This window comes from Euphorbia lathyris, chromosome 3, assembly GCF_963576675.1.
Source record: "Euphorbia lathyris chromosome 3, ddEupLath1.1, whole genome shotgun sequence".
Classification (NCBI taxonomy): domain Eukaryota; kingdom Viridiplantae; phylum Streptophyta; class Magnoliopsida; order Malpighiales; family Euphorbiaceae; genus Euphorbia; species Euphorbia lathyris.
This window is the reverse complement of record NC_088912.1, coordinates 83155805-83175376: the sequence shown is the minus strand read 5'-3', so window position 1 is coordinate 83175376 and position 19572 is coordinate 83155805. Positions and strand designations below refer to the sequence as shown.

Genomic DNA, 19572 nt, shown 5'->3' with positions numbered 1-19572 from the left:
GCATTATATGCAATTAAGTTTCTTTGCTATTTACACAGATGTGTGACATAAACTTGTTAACATTTTTAGGTATATTCAGTGTGCACAAGTAACATTTATAGTCATTTTGTGTATGTGCAGGATAAGAACCCAGCATTTCTAGTCATTTTACATGAACTTAGGCAACAATTAACACAAAATTACAAGCTAATAAATTTTGCAACGTTAGAGGACAAAGAACTTGACTAACAATTAACAATATCCAATAAGTTGCACAAAGTTACAATCCAATGAACTTGGCTAATAATTAACACAAGACAATCATTTGCTTTTCAATACACCTTTTTTCACATAAACATTTACCCAAACAGGTAAATGGCAATACACTGAGAACTACAAATTGTAGTTTGCCTACCACTAAGGCAACCCAAATCTGCCATCTAGCCTACTATCATTATCTACACTGCCAATCAGCATCACAATCAACCCAGTTATCACTACAATCATAGTTACAATTAATTTCTTCCTTAAACACCCATTTTCTGATTTCAAACTTCTATTTTCTTCGTTCTCCTGCACCAGTTCCTTTCTCAGTCTTCCATTTTCTTCCTTCACCTGCAATAATTCCATCTCTACCTTTCGCTTACCCTCAGAAATAGACCGTAACTCCATTTCGAGTTCATCTACACGAGCACGACAAACTTCTAAATCATCAGGATCAATCCACTCAAAATAACGACAAGCAGTTCGATCAGGATATTTCGAACAACCAACGAACCTCCTTCCATTATTTAACTTTGTTGAAGCTTGACGGATTGAAGCTCTAATCCCACAGAAGCAGTTTGATTCATGCCATTGACCCAATGAAATTTGAGAATTGGACGAATTCGACGAACTCATCTCTTCACGATTTTAGGGTTCAGTAAATTGTACGCGAATTAGGCTAAATTATAAAACCAAATCATGGGGTTTACATTCTAAACTTCAAGAGAATCGCGATTATGCTAATTACTCACTGTGATTTGAAGGAATCTTGGATTTTGGTTTTCGATTGACGGAAGAAATTGAGAAGAAGTAGAAAATTGGGGGAAGAAGAGAAGCTTCTAGAACTTATATAGATCTCCCAATAAATTCAGACGAGTCTACCCTTTGCCACGTCACCAAGTTAAACGGCGTTTCCAGCATTTCCGTAATTCTTGTAACGGCGTAATTCACAGTCCTTTTTTCTGGTAAAACCAAACCACAGGGGTTTTTTTTGAACAACGTGAAACCACAGTGGTTGTTTTTGGAATTTACCCTATATACTTTGGAAGGATAAAATTATTATTTTTTTCATTAAAATAATGATACGTGGAGAATAAATAGTTTGTTTTTTGATAATGTGGAGAATAAATAGTTAATTTTAATAAAACTTAAATTTTTTATAATTTTGTTTTATCAGCTTATATTCTTCAAAAAAAAACCGACAGCTTAAAAAGTTATTTAAGATAAGAATTTTTGAGAAATCGTAGTCAAATAAGAATTTCAAATCAAGCCAAAGTAGGAGACTTTAGTACAATCAGTTACCTATAAATATGATATATTGAACCAAATCCTAGATCTCTCTCCATCTTCCAGTTTCTCGATTTCTATTCTACGCTATTATCTTCTCCGGCAATGAGTAACCAACTCCGGTGCGGCAGGGCAACAACGGATGTGGATGCGGATGTGGTTCCTCAGGTCAGTTTCAATTTCTTTTTCTGATGCTAATTAATGGAATTAAGAATCGTAATATCAGTTGTTTTGGGTATATATATGCAGAAAAAGGTTAGTTTCGATTTCCTCTGATTCTGATGCTAATTAATGGAATTCCGGATCGTAATGAGTTGTTTATGGGTGTATATATATATATATATGCAGATTTGTCTTTGGGGGTTTCTTTTATGAATAAAAATTTGATCTTTTCCATTATTTATATGTGTTCTTATAAATCAGGAAACTGATTATGGAGGAACACTAGCACCAGCACAAGCTCCATGGGATAACTGGGAAACTGATCAGAGAGCTGCACAAGCACACTTTCCACAGTAACTAATCACCGAAATTCTGGTTCGTTCTTCGGTGAAATCTCTATTGTCTTTCAGATCTGTTTCTCAATCTTTCTGCAGCATCATTGATAGCAATGAGTTTATACATCTGCATCACAGTAGATCTATTGAGGAAAGGAAAGACCGCAAGATGATCCTACGAGGAAATCCAATGGGAAGGCAGCATCGGTTAGACAGATTACATATTTTTGATTTAGATATTGGCCTTGAACAGAAGATGGAGAAACCATACAAAAACAGTGCTAAGCCATATGGTTACTGCAAAGGTATAGTTCTCTTGTTTGTTGACTCTGTCAGACTTGCTGTATGGAACCCCTCCACCCAGCAGTATCGAAAGCTTCGGCGTTGCCCTATCAAAGTCCCACAAGGCTGCCATTGCAATAAAACCGCGATGGGTTTGGGTTATGATTCTAGTACGGGTGAGTATAAGGTTGTGCTGATTGAAGAAGTAAAGACAGATAACAATGTTCATGATTCACAAGTTTGGATTTTCGGGTTGAGGTCGAATTCGTGGAGGAGGAGTAGCCAAGCGTTTCCTCACCGAAGAGTTAAATTTGCGTGTTCTGGATACTTTGCTGATGGCTCACTATATTGGTTGTGTAGATCAAATAGGGGTCAATATGCTCTTATTGCATTTGATATAGCCAAAGAGACGATATCTGAAGTGTCTGAACCATTATATCCGTACAAAAGCCAATTTCCTTACACTGATATACATGTTCTAGATGGTCGTTTATGTATGAGTTTCTTCTCTTGGAACCCATTGGAAGCTGTTTTTTATGTGAGGGAGAAAGATGGACAATGGAACAAATTGTTCTCTATTACACTCGAAATACCGCTACCGTTCCATATAACGCTGTTTAGGGAAGTGAAAGTTTTGGGATATTGGAAAGAAGGAGATAATAAGATAGTGTTGGATTGTGGATTCAAATTTATAGCATTGTATGATCTTAAAGAGAAGACATTTACAACAACCGAAGAGAGAAAACTAATTGGTGATGTTAATAAAAGACTTTGCTATTATCCATTTCTTTGCCATCAAAGTCTCGTGTCCGTACGCGCTGTAAACTTACCACGACGGTCATCATCAGGACGGAAAAGGAAAAACATGAACCAGCAGCCTTAATGGAATTGAACAATTTATGGAAATTGCAATTGATGCTAAAACTAGAGTAGAATGAGCTGGTCTATATTTTATTTTATGGGTTTTTTTTTATCAATTTTGTAAAGATTATTAAATTTAGAGGGTTTGATCTTTGTGTCATTACACTGTATTGTTCATAATTGAATTAATAACTGCCACACCACATCGTTGCTTTCTTTAGGTGGATATTACTTATTAATATATTTTGATTAAAAAGAATATTCATTTTTTAACTATTTCAAGGAATATCATGAAACAAATAATTAATTCAAGCAAGGAATAGTGGCAAAAAGAAAAGAAAACTGTAAAAGGTGGAATTACGAATTCAAAATTTTTAATTATTGTATAAAAATGATAGAAAGGCTTAATACATTGATTGGTTAAAACTAAAATATTAATTTTTAAGAAAACAATTAAAAGAAAGGCTTAAATAACCGTAAAAAAAAAAGAAAGGCTTGATACATTGATTGGTTAAAACTTAGAAAATGTTTCGTTAACCCATCAACTTTTTTTAAATAATCTATTGGTTATCTAAATTTATTTAAAGTGTTCTATTGACTTTTTAAACTTGTTTACTGTAATTTATTTGCTCAATTAGCTTGTTTAAAGTGATATACATTTTAAGTTGTTTAAATCTATAAAAAACTTCAAAACTTCAAAAATAAAGGCCTATAATTTGTGATTGTACGTCTTTAAAACAAATTAACTTCCTATTTTATACATTTTTATGATATTTTTATAGATTTATGGACTTCATCACGACACTTTAAGCAAACTTAGGAGGCTAATGAAACACAATAATGTAAATTCAAGAAGCCAATATAGCTTTTTGGACAAGTTTAGGGACAACTGATGTATTAAGCCTAAAAGGAATAAACTTTTTGATACAACTTAAAAAGAAACTTACATTAATATTAAATGTAAAATTAATTTGAGACATGATGATAGCGTACTTTTCTCTTTAAAAAAACAGAGTAAAAACTCAATTAATTTAATTTTTTTAGGTGTCATTTGCTTCACGGAATGGAATAGAATAATGTGACATGGAATGGAATAAGTATTACTAAATAATAGAATATGACATTCAAAAGAGTTGGAGCTATAAGTTAATTGAAAATGCTTATAAAATATGCTTTTTCAAAATTAACTTTTTTTTAGACTAAATAAGTTCTTCCAAACATCTGTTTACCTAACATCACAATTAGAGGTTTCACTACTATTTTTTAAATTTTTCTATTTATTTTAAAATTTTAATATTGTTGTTCAAAATACAACTTTACCCCTCAAATGCAATGCCATAAATTTACTAATATATAAAAATTAATTAAATTTATCAAATAACCTAAATTACTCATTTAGGCCTGAATTTATTTATAATTATAAATTTGGCCCTAAATGATATGGGTGTAATGCTACCACGACCCGTTCCTCTTCATGGAGAAGAATTTCGAGCGGAATAGTGAATTGAAAGAGAGGAAGCAGATCTCGCATTCTCTCTTGACAGTTGACGCTTTTCATTGAGCAATTGTAAAGTATCATCATACTATAATTAGTTAGTAAACCAAATTAGTTGATGAGAGTTAGTTATTTTAACTCTACTCTAGTTAAGTACGTAACTTTACTCTAGTTAAACTTTGTAACTCTAGTTAGTTTTGAAAGTTACTGATTTCAGCTCAGTATACAGTGTAGGAATAAAGTACTAGAATAGTCCTATAGATTTTGGGGAAGTATAAATTTAGCCTCCACATAGAAAATAACATCAATATAGGCTTAACGTTTAAGAAATGATATCAATTTAAGCATCGATAACGAAGTAATACGAATGACGTGTCCAATCCGTTATCGATGCCTAAATTGATACATTTTTTAAATATTAAGCCTATATTGGTATTATTTTATATGTGAAGCCTAAATTTATATTTCTTCAAAAATCATAGGCCTATTTTGATATCTTAATCTTTCTTTGTGTCAATTGAATCAATTGTTTCCATTTTAATCATGGTATACCATGGTGCATGCTGTTTGCAGATGATATTGTGTTGGTTGATGAGACGAAAGAAGGAGTGGAGAGGAAGTTGGAACTATGGAGACAAACTCTAGAATCTAGAGGCTTTAAGTTGAGCCGAAGTAAGACAGAATATTTGGAATGTAAGTTTAGCGGCCATAGGAGTAGTGAGGCAGGGACAATCACCCTAGATGGGAGAGTTGTTCAGGCCTCGGATTGCTTCTGGTATTTAGGATCTATTATCCAAACGGATGGAGAAGTAGATGGAGATGTTGCTCATAGGATTAAAGCTGGTTGGTCGAAGTGGAAGAGTGCTACGGGTTTCCTTTGTGACCCCGGCATGCCTAATAGATTGAAGGGAAAATTCTACCGGACGACAATTAGACCAGCATTGTTATATGGTACGGAGTGTTGGTGACGGGTGTCGAATCCACCAAAGATAATTATAACTTCACAACCCTCAGTAACAGGTTTGCATAAGGGTAAATAAAGGTCGAACCCAAAGGATTAGTACTGATTTAACTAAATTAATAACCAAGAAAATAACAAAATTAAATAAGGGGGGATTTGAGTAGATTGATGAACTAAGTTAACAGAAATAACAAAATCAAAATTGAAGTTGAATATAATAAATAAAGAAGATTTCAGTTAAGGGGTTCTCAGGCAAGGAATTCAATTAGTCTTGATCATTGACAGATAAAATAGACTCTTATACACATACCGGATCAGTTTGGAGTATTCTTCCTTAATATTAAACTAGTAAAGCACGGCAAATAACTAGTTCCTAATCAATAAATAATCCAGCCTCAGCGGTCAAGATTCAATCTATTGACAACCTTATGAATTAGAAGAACCCGATCTTAGCCAACCGACACTCAGCGTAGACGATTCAGAAACTAAGTTATTTGTTCATTCGACTCAAATAAACCCAATTACTTTTGTATTAATGTCACATGAAAGACAATCTCAGGTTGTCAAATCTGAATTTATTCTTTCAAATACAAAACTAACTTGATTTATATTATCGATTGCTACTATGATTGGTTCGTTTAGGTAAAACTCTAACTTTACCAATTCAGCCATATGAAATCCAATTCAAAGAACGACCTGCAGTTATTATTCGAAGAATGAATAATCAATTGAGAATAAATCCCTAAAATACAATGAACAAATAAGCGGTAAGATAAGAATTAAAGCACAACGGCCTCACAATAATGAAGAAAACCTCCTTTGAATTAACCCTTAACCGAAATTGGAAATTTAGCTATGAATAGCCATGAAGAACAACCTTTCTCTCTTGTGAAAGAGAGAACAAAAATAAAAATAAAAGCTAAACCTAAAAACTAAAAACGGAATGAAAATTGAATTCTGATTATAAAACGGAATTTAAAACTGAACTCTCATTAGAGGTAGATCATCTCCTATTTATAGGAGTTCTCCAACCCTAATTAGGAGATAAATACTAGCTAATTATAAAAAATAAATATTCTAACTTCCTAATACTACTTGACTTCTTCCTTCCTGATTTGTAGGCTTAAAACTCTTTAATAGACATTTAAAAACGTGATGGAATTGAACAGATTCGCACTTGATATATCTGGAAAGATTTCTGCCCGTCTGCTTCTTAGTCTTGCGCAAGACTAACTCCCAGTTTCGTCTTCAGGTCTTTAAAATAGTTCTAGATTTTATCTTTAACCAAATTAGCTCCAAATAGCCTCAATTAAGCTCCTTTCTTCATAATAAGTCCCTGTAGAGGCATAATACACAAAACAAGCAATAAAAGCCGTGATAACAATCAAACCAGCTAACAAATAAGCATAATAAGTGGGTATTTTATCGCTGAAATAAACACTTATCAAACACCTCACACTTTCCCAATGCTTGTCCTCAAGCATACCAGATCATGTCAACAGTTCTTAGCTCTAATGATTTCGTGTTTACTAAACTTTCCCGATCTCCCCTCATAATGCAAAGATTATCAGCCGTTAATCCTCCAAGTCAAGAAATTATTCATGTTTAAACACACAATGTAACTAGTTGAAAAATCTCAGTAAAAAAAGCTTTTAACCATGTGCATGATAGATGGATCAAATTTCGGCAACACCCTCACGGAGTTCACTCATTGCACTCAAGTGTGGCTATGATTAATTTTTCAAGAAATCGCTCAATTCACAACCTAGAATGAAATTACCATAAGCTTGCCAATATATCAAATCTCCACCACTTAGTATGAATTCAAGTCAATAAATCCAAGGGACTTAAAACAGGGTGTAATATAGGCTAGGGGTAAGGTTTGGAAAGGAAAGGAGGAAGAAAGGGAAACCGAGAGTAGTAAAAATGTACATTCTACTCTGAAAATGGCCAAATGGAAATCAAGGCTCAATTATTTACAAACGACTTACAATTCTCAAACTTCAGAATGAATGTTCAAGATGAACTTAAACAACTATAATCAGACTCAAATGAAAAAACTAACAAGAAATTTTTCTTTGTTTCTTTTTCTTTTTCTTTTTATTTTTCTTCTTTTTTTTATGCCTCTGACTTTTTTTCTTCTTTTCTTCTGAGGCTTTTTTTTTCTAATTTTTTTTAATATAGAAAACCTTTGAACTAGAACAAGAAAGCTGCTATTTTGCAGACTAATGTCTATTTAGACACTTTTTTGAAGCACACCCACATATACTATAACTAAAGGACTATTCAATTGAATCCTTATACTTTGATGAACTTGTGGTTATTTTGAACACGGATATTGCTCAAAGCAGCAACTAAACATTGAATAAACTCAAAGAATATACAGACTCTGAAGGCTAAAATGTCCCTGACCAAAGGACTCAAACAAGGGCTGTGTCAAGAATGGGGAAAAGGCTCAAATGTGGCTGAACTAAGGGTTGGATACTGTTATTTTTGTTAGTCTTGAGCAAGACTACGGGTTCGAATTTATTTGAAATGGCTAAGAAAAAAAACCTACTGCCCTTATCATTTTTAATGCTCAAATTCATCAGATGTGGTCTCGAAATGCATAACATGGCAAGTTCTAGAATTTCAAACTAAAATTGGACAACACTCAGAAAAATAGAACAAAGTGTAATGTATTTTGTTCTTGCATTTAGGCTCAAAGTCTTTCCAAAAATAGGGATAAAAGTGGTGTTGCTTCATTCAAAACATCTTTCCATGTAAAGGGAGATTAATCAAGTAGTTCATATGCATCTTTAAGGCAATTATGCAATCCTGACCCTTTGAAATCAATGACCTTACTCAATACAAGACTTAAGGATTTCAGTACTAAGTTAGCAACCTAGTTTCAATCAAGTGCAGAATAGAGAGCTAGCATTGGTATTTTTAGGGACGAAGCAAGAGGTGGACACCTCACACTAGACTCGAGCATATTTTCTGATTTTTTTTCTTTTGAGGCGGACACCTCACACTATTTCAACACATATCCCATAGAATTAAACCCAAATTGATAGCAGCAAAGTGCATATAATTCATCAGCAAATTAGCATAAAAAACCAGAAACTTTGAATCAATAAACTCAAAAAATTTCAGCAGTACATTCAGAATTTTAATCCCAAATATACCAACACAAAATATAGAGTAAATCAGCATTTCTAATTAAATTAAAGATCCCTAAATACCTCACACTTAATTCTTGTATTGTCCTCAATGCAAAACAAAATATGATTATAGGATGAAGGGCAATAAAAAAAATTAAATGAAAGAGAGATAAGGAACTGCCCTGGTGCGAATAGCCATTCGATGATGTAGTGGAGGGGAAGCAAAACTCGATTGTAAAGATGAAGCGATATAGAATGAAGATGCTGGTTGTTACGAAGGGACTTTGGACTGTGGAATCATGCACGAACAAGGCTTATTCTTCCGGTGGAATCGCGTTGCACGATAGCACTGGTGAACGGGAAAATAATTCTCCCAACAAGTCTTCATCTAGGAAAAAAAATGGAAAAAAAGAACCAGCACAATAAGGAAGATGAAGGCAACTAAAACTAAAATAAAGAAACAAAATGCAAGAATTAAAACATAAATAACAACAGTTTAGCTCTATCAAAGCTAAACCGATGGGCTGCCTCCCAAAAGCGCCTCTATTTAATGTCTTTGGCCAGACATTTATGATTTTACATTATCCAATTCCTAACCGTTCATCCTCCTTTCCATCCCAATCATAACCAAAAATATTTTCAAGATTGTCCGGGTTACTCCTTTCCTGCATAGTGAAATCAATCAAGCCAACCTGAAAAACATAATGAAATTCAATTGGATATAAAATTATACCCTCTTGAATATCCAAATTTTCATTAGCCTTAGATGAGTCAATTGGAAAAAATTTCTCTGAATTTATGATTGAATTACTTGCACCCAAAACATAAAAATCCTTTGAATAATCTAACTCATTGACAACTATATAATTTTTATCATCAACTACCTTATCATTTTCTATTATTTCATCTTCCTATAAGGCATAATCATGAACTAAAATTGGAGTGGATAAATTCAAAACAATTTCATCGAGGGACATACCAGAGGTTGACGAATTAATAGAATATGATTGATAATTATCTGAACTTGATTGGTTCCAAAAGAAATTGGGACATGGAGAATAGTATGGATCAGAATTCCAGCGGTACTCATTGATGAGTTGAAGCACATGATCCATAATTATGAAAAATCACTCAAATGAACAAAAAAAATACAAACCTGATTATTAATAAAATTAAAGCAAGTTAAACTAATCCCCGGCAACGGCGCCAAAATTTGACGGGTGTCGAATCCACCAAAGATAATTATAACTTCACAACCCTCAGTAACAGGTTTGCATAAGGGTAAATAAAGGTCGAACCCAAAGGATTAGTACTGATTTAACTAAATTAATAACCAAGAAAATAACAAAATTAAATAAGGGGGGATTTGAGTAGATTGATGAACTAAGTTAACAGAAATAACAAAATCAAAATTGAAGTTGAATATAATAAATAAAGAAGATTTCAGTTAAGGGGTTCTCAGGCAAGGAATTCAATTAGTCTTGATCATTGACAGATAAAATAGACTCTTATACACATACCGGATCAGTTTGGAGTATTCTTCCTTAATATTAAACTAGTCAAGCACGGCAAATAACTAGTTCCTAATCAATAAATAATCCAGCCTCAGCGGTCAAGATTCAATCTATTGACTGCCTTATGAATTAGAAGAACCCGATCTTAGCCAACCGACACTCAGCGTAGACGATTCAGAAACTAAGTTATTTGTTCATTCGACTCAAATAAACCCAATTACTTTTGTATTAATGTCACATGAAAGACAATCTCAGGTTGTCAAATCTGAATTTATTCTTTCAAATACAAAACTAACTTGATTTATATTATCGATTGCTACTATGATTGGTTCGTTTAGGTAAAACTCTAACTTTACCAATTCAGCCATATGAAATCCAATTCAAAGAACGACCTGCAGTTATCATTCGAAGAATGAATAATCAATTGAGAATAAATCCCTAAAATGCAATGAACAAATAAGCGGTAAGATAAGAATTAAAGCACAACGGCCTCACAATAATGAAGAAAACCTCCTTTGAATTAACCCTTAACCGAAATTGGAAATTTAGCTATGAATAGCCATGAAGAACAACCTTTCTCTCTTGTGAAAGAGATAACAAAAATAAAAATAAAAGCTAAACCTAAAAACTAAAAACGGAATGAAAATTGAATTCTGATTATAAAACGGAATTTAAAACTGAACTCTCATTAAAGGTAGATCATCTCCTATTTATAGGAGTTCTCCAACCCTAATTAGGAGATAAATACTAGCTAATTATAAAAAATAAATATTCTAACTTCCTAATACTACTTGACTTCTTCCTTCCTGATTTGTAGGCTTAAAACTCTTTAATAGACATCTGAAAACGTGATGGAATTGAACAGATTCGCACTTGATATATCTGGAAAGATTTCTGCCCGTCTGCTTCTTAGTCTTGCGCAAGACTAACTCCCAGTTTGGTCTTCAGGTCTTTAAAATAGTTCTAGATTTTATCTTTAACCAAATTAGCTCCAAATAGCCTCAATTAAGCTCCTTTCTTCATAATAAGTCCCTGTAGAGGCATAATACACAAAACAAGCAATAAAAGCCGTGATAACAATCAAACCAGCTAACAAATAAGCATAATAAGTGGGTATTTTATCGCTGAAATAGACACTTATCAGTTGGGCAGTGAAACACTGCCACATCCATAAGATGTCGGTGGCGGAGATGCGTATGTTGAGATGGATGTGTGGTCATACGAGAAAGGATCGGGTGAGTAATGAAATAATTAGGACAAAAGTAGGGGTCACATCTATTGAGAATAAAATGAGAGAAAACCGACTAAGGTGGTTTGACCATGTGAGACGTAGAGCGCTTGATGCGCCGGTTAGGAGAACCGAAGAGTGGCAAAGGGATGTAGTGGTGAGGGGTAGGGGAAGACCCAAGCAAACTTGGAGGAAGGTGATCGAGAGTGATATGAGTTTACTAGGAATTGAGGAAAATATGGTAGTGGATAGGACGGAGTGGAGGGAGCGAATTTGTGTCGCTGAAACGACTTGATTTCACGGTTTATATGATGGTTCATGTTAGCCGACCCCGAATCATTTCGGGACTAAAGCTTTGTTGTTGTTGTTCTCCATAAATACTATTTCTTCATTTGGAAGATTTCTTGAGTTTTAAAATCTCAAGAATGCAGCGAAATAATAACAGAGTATATGAAGGTTTTGAATTGGTGAATTATAGCTTGAATTGGTGGATTAAATGGTCCTTTAGTTTTTAATGCAATTTCTCATAGGACCAAATGATATGATGGATCTTTTACCATATATTTAAGGGCTTATTGAATCATATAAAAGATAGGAAAAACAGAAGAATATATAGACAATATAAATAGAACAAGATTATCATCAATTAACATATTTCTTTCTTTATCTCTGTTTCTTCTCTCATTTTTCATAGTTTTCTTGTGCTCTCAAAAAAAAACAAAGAATTATGAGTAATCCAAGGATGGACAACAGTCCAACCAAAGCTTGCGCTTCCTACAAATACCACATTTCCACCAAGATCAACAACATCAATTTCTTAATATACATAAATTGTTCGGCGTAAATAACCTTACTAAAGCGATCAAGAACATAAATCAACCTGACAGAGTGGATGTTGTGTGCTCTATAATTTACCAATCTGATATATGTGCTCATGATCTCGTTGGAGGATGTTATCACCTCATTCGTGATCTTCAACAGAAGATTAAATTTGATCAGGTCAAACTCGATCTTGTAAATCATCAACTAGCCATTTGTCGCGCCCAAACTCAACAGCTTCATATGCTTGAAGTTCAACCTGGCGATTCAATGAATATAGGATCTGAGATCGTTAATGTGAATGATGTGGAGAGTCTTTATGATCCGTGTTCTTCTGCTTCTGTGAAGCAATTTAGTAATCCACAATCTTTGACTCAAAATGAGCAAGAGTACGTTAAAGATGAACAAGTGTATGTTCAAGATTATCAACAGTTGCAGGATAATGTCAATATTCAAGATTATCAAAAGTTGCAGGATAATGTCAATGATCAAGATTATCAACAGTTGCAATTTAGTTATCGCCAATCTTTGGCTCAAGATGAACAAGTGCATGTTCAAGATTATCAACAGTTGCATGTAGGGATGTAAACAAGCCTTGGTAGTTCACAAACTATTCGATCTCAGCTCGGTGAAAGCTCGATCAAAGCTTGGTTTGATAGAGCTCGACTCGAGTTCAGGATCGGCTCGAGCACTAACAAATTGAGTCCGAGCTTCCTCAGGTTCGACTCGAAAGTTCGCGAGCAGGCTCGATTATTTTTAATTACTATATATATTTCATTATATATATATATAATATACATTTCATTGGTTATTATTAGTTTTCGTCACAATTCACAACTCAAATAAGATTTAAACTATAAAAAAATGACACAAAAAACTTAGACATTTGAGCATTTAGCTAGACAATTAGGTTTTGATAAACAAAATACATTACAAACTTTAATATATATTTCATTATATGAAATCTCCGAGTTTGTGTTTTCCGACCACAAGTACCATCTACTATTCTGGAATCTCGACAATAACATTATTATTTTTCTTTATAAATATTTTAAACTCATATGGAGTATGTTATAAGGCTTTTTTGTTTTTTACGCTACTTATTCTATGGATTTGGTTGAAGCTCGCTAGAAACACGATAAAATCTCGACTCGATCAAAACTCGGTCAGATTCGGTCAAAGCTTGTCAACGCTCAGTTCGAGAGGGCTTGACTTGAGATACTAACAAGCCAATACAAAGCCTACCTAGGGTTTGGCTCGGCTCATTTACATCCCTAGTTGTAGGATAATGTCAATGTTCAAGATTATCAACAGTTGCAATTTAGTTATCCCCAATCTTCGGCTTAAGATGAACAATAGCACTTTCAAGATTATTAACAGTTGCAGGTAGGGGTGTAAACGAGCCTTGGTAGTTTTCAAAATATTCGAGCTCGGCTCGGTGAAAGCTCGATCAAAGCTCGATTTGATAGAGCTCGATTCGAGTTCAGGATCGTCTCGAGCACTAACGAACTGAGTCCGAGCTTCCTCAGGTTCGACTCGAAAGTTTGCGAGCAGGCTCGAATATTTTTAATTACTATATATATTTCAGTATATATATATATATATATATATATATAATATACATTTCATTTGTTATTATTAGTTTTATCACAATTCACAACTCAAATAAGATTTAAACATAAAAAAATGACACAAAAAAGCTTAGACATTTGTGTATTTAGCTAGACAATTAGGTTTTGATAAACAAAATGTTGGAGTTTAATGTCCTAAAGACAATTGTTTTGGGATATTAATATTAATGAATAAATTGTTGATCATTTGTTTAATCAGATATATAGCATTAAAATGTAACTATATATAACAGCAATAATCTTTCATAAAGAAAGTAACCCTAAGTTTATTTAAGTAGTTATAAAGTATTCATACAAGCATGAAGTGAGACTGTACTTTATAATAGACCAATAAACTTAAAGTAAACCCAAGTCAAGTAATATGTTATAAGGGTTGGCATATTACTGTTGAGACTTGCATGTAACAGTGTTTTCTGTCGAGACAGAAAGCTGATCAGACAAGCTTTAGATATTCGGATATCTAGACATTTACATGGATCTGGTGAAGGAGTTCATTAGGATTGGGACCCGACTTGAGATAACAGAATGGATTGATTTATATAATGTGCCAACTGTTCATCTCATTGGTGTTAGTAGGTATAACTAATCCTAAGACTCAAACATTCGTTAATTAGTAATTCTGGATTATGGAGTCTGGTACTTTGATTCTATGCGAGCACGATCCAATAGGTGAGAGCCTAGGGTGTGTGAGAGCAGGGTTGGGTATCACGCAAAGTGATTGCAGAATGGTTAATGTCAGATTGAGCATTCGTCACTCTCGATAAGTGGGAGATATATCCAAATGGCCGCTTGTGGTGAATTGACTGAAATCCTTGCAAGGTGATACAGTTGTAGACACCGAGTCGGAGGACCTGTGACGAAAACCTGAAAACAAGACGGTTCAAACGATTGATTCCGGAAGTTTTGAAAAATATATAAAGAATAATAAGCGAAGGAAAATTAGCGGCACGGTGCGGGTGCTTAGCGGCATCCGGCACGCGGACGACAATGGTCGAACGCCCGCTCGGCGGCGCGGGAGGTGCGCTCGGCGTCCGTCGGACGCACCGCAAGTGGCACGCTCTCGACGTCCGAGCAATGCCCGGGTCCGGTGGCACGGGGCGCGCTCTCGTGGGCCGCTGAGCGCACGTGCCCGGTAGCGCGAAGCGCGCGTTCGGCGGCCGCGACGTGTGAGCGTCCGGCGGCGCGGGACGCGCGCTCGGCGGTCGCGGGGTGCGCACGCCCGATGGCTCGAGGCACGCCCCGAGGGTCGTCGGGCGGGCGCCCAACCACGTCGGGCGAACGCCCGACAAAGGTTGGGCGCGGGCGCCCAACCTAGCGTTGGGCGCTCGGCCAACAAATGTTGGGCGGCCGCCCAACCCCAATGGGCGACGCCCAATTTCTTTTGGGCGTCGCCCATTGGTCCGGGGACCCGTTTGCCTATAAAAGGCACGGATCCCCATGCAAAAGAAAAAAAAGGAGGGGGATTTTTGGAGAGACCTTTTTCACTCTAAACATTTTTAGAGAGAGAGAGTGAATTTTTTTGAGAAAAATATTTTTTTTCTCAAAAATTCCAAATTTTCTAAAGTTCAATTTTTACTAAATTTTCATTAAAAACGGAAGATCGTGGTTCGTGGAATCAATCGGCTTCGACTGTCAGATACCGAATTTAAGGTATTATCCGAGGACTAGACTCTCTTTTATTTTATTTTATTTATCTTCTTCTCCTATTTATTTTTATGTTATAGTTTTTATTTATTTAGTTATTTATTTATGTTGTAACATTTTATTGAATTAGCGTATTTATTTAATTTTCATCTCGTGTTGAATAAAATTCGGTTTTGTTTTAAAATAATGATCCGATAAAAAGGTAGTTCGGGTATCGAAAACGTTGTAATTATAAGTTTTTAATTTAAAAGAAATTTCTAAATAATGTTTTGAAATAAAAAATGTCGTTTAGGAACTTCCGTTTTCGACTATGATCCATCTTTGGTAGTTCGGAAATCCAAAACGATTGAATTAGATTTAATTTAAAGCTTTTGAATAAATCTGGAAACATTTAGGAGTGCTGCTGTAATTTACCGATTCTGTCACTAAATGCTGTTTACCGACGGATTTTCCGTCGGTAAATCTGCCAAAACGTAAAAAATGCCATTTCAGTCCCTTTTTCCTAACTTTTAAGCTTTTAATCTTTAATATATATATGTATAATTATGTAATATATGTTTTTCAAATTATTTTGGACCTTTAGCATATATAATTATTTGATAATATTTGTATACCATTTTTTATACTATTTTCTAAATATAAGTATAATTATGTATATGTATTTCCTTTTTATTAATTTAGGCTATGTTTTAAATGATAGTTATTTGATATTTTGAGAAATAATTGATAGATATTAGTATATGTTATTTTTGGTATTTAAAACTATATTAGTTATGTATATATATATAGTGTTGGGATATTTGGGTTATTTTGTTGATTATTGAATGAAATTATTTTTGAGTAAATGTTATTTTCTTGTTCATAAGATTTACTTATTATTTTCACATTTTTTTTTGTATAAATGTGTTGTACCTATTATTTTCATATACATATAGTTTCTTTTGTGTTAACTCTTATTTTCATATCTTCTTTTTTGATTTAAATGTATATATATATATGTCTAAATTATTTTCTTTATTCTTTTGGCCCATTCATGGGTCCATGTTCCAAATGAGTATTATTTGAGTGTGAATATTAGTTTAAATGGGTTTATTAATGTAATTATAATAGGTAGAGAGTCCATTAAATAAGTGGGGAAAATAAATCACAAAAAGAGAGCTTTCAATATAAACTAAAGTTTTTTAGAGATTCTTAATGTAAATAAATAGAGTTTTCTTGACATTTCAAATCATTTCTCAAAACACCACGTCTTAAAACCTTAGTCCGTTCCTACGGCGGATTAAGCGAACATTATAATTAAAATCGTTTTCTTTGTGAATAATAGAGTTTTGAATCGTTTTCTTAAATGATTTGTACAAAATAAAATTGACTTGTATGTTTAACCACGTTTTCTTATCAAAGGTTTTTTTTTTATTTATCTCAATGTTTTCAAACACTCGAGTCGTTCCAACGGCGATTCGGGTAAACTTCATCAAACGGGGTTTTAAAACGCACCTAAATCGTTCCAACGGCGATTAAGGTGCGAACCATGTAAATAAACTCATTTTGGGGGAACAAGTTAGTGTAGAATAAACACACGACATGACTTTTAAATACGGTTGTAAATAAATCACTTCTTTCTCCCCCCTCTCTGTGTATGTATAACATAAATGGGTGATTCTTTACTAATGTGGCTTTTTCAATAATATATGCTCAAAACGGTTTCAAAAAAAGAGAAAGAAAAGGGTTTCAAATGAATTTTAAACTTAAAGAAGTATACGATTAGTCCGTTATCGCCTAACATGCTGAGTAGGAGGCCGGTGGTTCATAACCGGGCGATATCGGGGTGCCTAGTAGCCTTTCTCCGGAAAGGAGCTAGCCTTCTCGGCTCGTACCTAAGTTTCCCGAACCCACACCGGTCTCCCGCAAGGGATCGGTGTTCATTTTCCCATTCGTGGGTGGCGACTCTTCCATATCTCCGAGCTCCGGTCCTGCCGAGCAGCTTGATTCCACGATTGGTTGCTTTCGGCGCCAATCACCACTTACGTCGCCATGAGGTTGTCCACCCCCCGGTCCGCCCGGGAGATTAGGCCGCGGCACCTCGTCTAACAAGTGGCGACTCTACTGGGGAAGCGAGAAATTTGATTCTGGAAGGCGTGTATTAAGCCCTTAACGGGGACGGATCGTTTTACTTCTTTTCGTATGCATTCATATGCATTATTGCAAACCCTTTGGGTAATTTCCGCGAAACCTCTAGCGAGAGTCCATTCATCGCTTGAAAGAGGCTAGCGTAAGTTCCCCCTTACAGTAAGGCGCCAGAGGGTCCCCATCCATTCGTTAGGGGCGAGTCTGTACGGTCCTGTGAGGTCCCGCGGTCAGCCGTGTCAGCATATAGTAGCCTTAGAAGTTTCCGTAGGATTACCCGTTACTATTTTTGATGTGATAAATGAATCAGTTCGTGTTTTCAAACCGCCATGATACGTGTCTAATCCTAAATTATGTAAAGAAAATGAGACGATGCGTTAATATATACTCATGAATCGACATACTAATTACCCTAAAACATCGAAATGATTTGAACTAAAGACGACTTAGTTATCTCGTATGAATGAACATGTGCGACCCGCCTTGTCCCTTTCGGTGTCCCGACGAAGGCACGTGTTCAGGAAATACGTTATGACGTAAGCACGTATTAGTATGAATCAGTTCGGTGTTAAGGATAGTTACATTTCGATACAAAAGACTATATTAACAGTAGCCGTCATTCACATTCTTTAGATAAATTGGGATAAAACGAGATCACGACGAAACGAAAACGAAGAACATTTCTGTCTTGAATGACTCTGTCGTAACGTGAAAAGTTTCGCACAAGTAGCCCGTCCCTTCCGAATAAAAGACGAGCTTTTTACGTTATGCCTCGTGTCGTTTTTAAGAGAAATGGATGTGTCCGCAAAGGTGATTAAGAAAATAAAAGAAAAGAATGAACTAAACGACCAAAATCATTCCGAATCTACGATATATGTTAATCCCGAGAGTAGTTAAAGAAAATAAACCAATGCCGTTGAATGCATGCCTCGAACGAGTGTATACCCCGTTTAAAATCACGAAGCCGAATTAAGCCAAACCATATAATTGCGCCATATGGACGAGACTGCGGGTTTTGACTAACGACTCGATCATTTCGACCGTTACCAAAACTGCAAGAAATATGGCCCGATGTACGTGTTTGCTTAATTGGTGCCTAAAGGAAAGAGAACGGTGATATCCTCGCTTTGAATAAGCATGCGATTCAACGAAACGTTGATTTTCTATAACCACACTAAGATGATATATCCCGTGGATTGGGAAGAACAACGAACTGTTGCTAGCCGAAAGGTTACCGTGCGCTCAAAATAAGACTCGCCGTCTTTTTCACGTAGCTAAAATGAGCAAACGGATCCTCGACGCTAAGAACAAACGCGTTACGCGATGAGTCCGTTCCCTAAAATAAAATCCAAAAGTGATTCCATCACTAAATAAACATGTGGTTACGTCTCTCGATATATCCAAAAGATCCCGTTGTAATCCAAAATCGAGACATGAACCCACGTGAACAAAAGGGAACGAGTCATCGACAATAACGAACGATTGAACTAGAAGAATAACTCGAACCACGTCTAAAAACTGAGATGCGCTCAAAGGGAGTCAAAACCCGAATTAATGCATCTCGCAAAAGGACAAAAGACGAGTTATTCTGAAAGGACAATCCAACTTGGTCAATTTCTTAGTCACCAAACGTGGATACGTCAAAACGAACTGTGTTGTCTGATGAATGATTTAATTTCCCGCAATAATCGACGGCATCACGCGTCCCCTGGACCGCAATGTGAGCCAAAAACCAAAATCCTAGAAAAGAGACCTGGACCGACGAGTGTGTGGAGAAATAAGGGTGGAAGAGAGATGTTGTGATACATGTAAATAGAACTAACGTTTGTTCTTCTTATCTTAT

The 19572-nt window shown here is 35.2% G+C and overlaps 1 protein-coding gene across 1 annotated transcript; it reads left to right on the top strand.

Moving 5' to 3' along the window:
• The first annotated feature begins 1495 nt into the window (after nt 1-1495).
• On the top strand, nt 1496-3327 carry LOC136224332 (F-box protein At4g22390-like). The gene is made up of 2 exons (XM_066012645.1): nt 1496-1698; nt 1954-3327. Exon 2 carries the CDS (start codon nt 2197-2199, stop codon nt 3190-3192), a length of 996 nt encoding a protein of 331 aa, XP_065868717.1. The 5' UTR covers nt 1496-1698; nt 1954-2196; the 3' UTR covers nt 3193-3327.
• Nucleotides 3328-19572: the final 16245 nt, after the last annotated feature.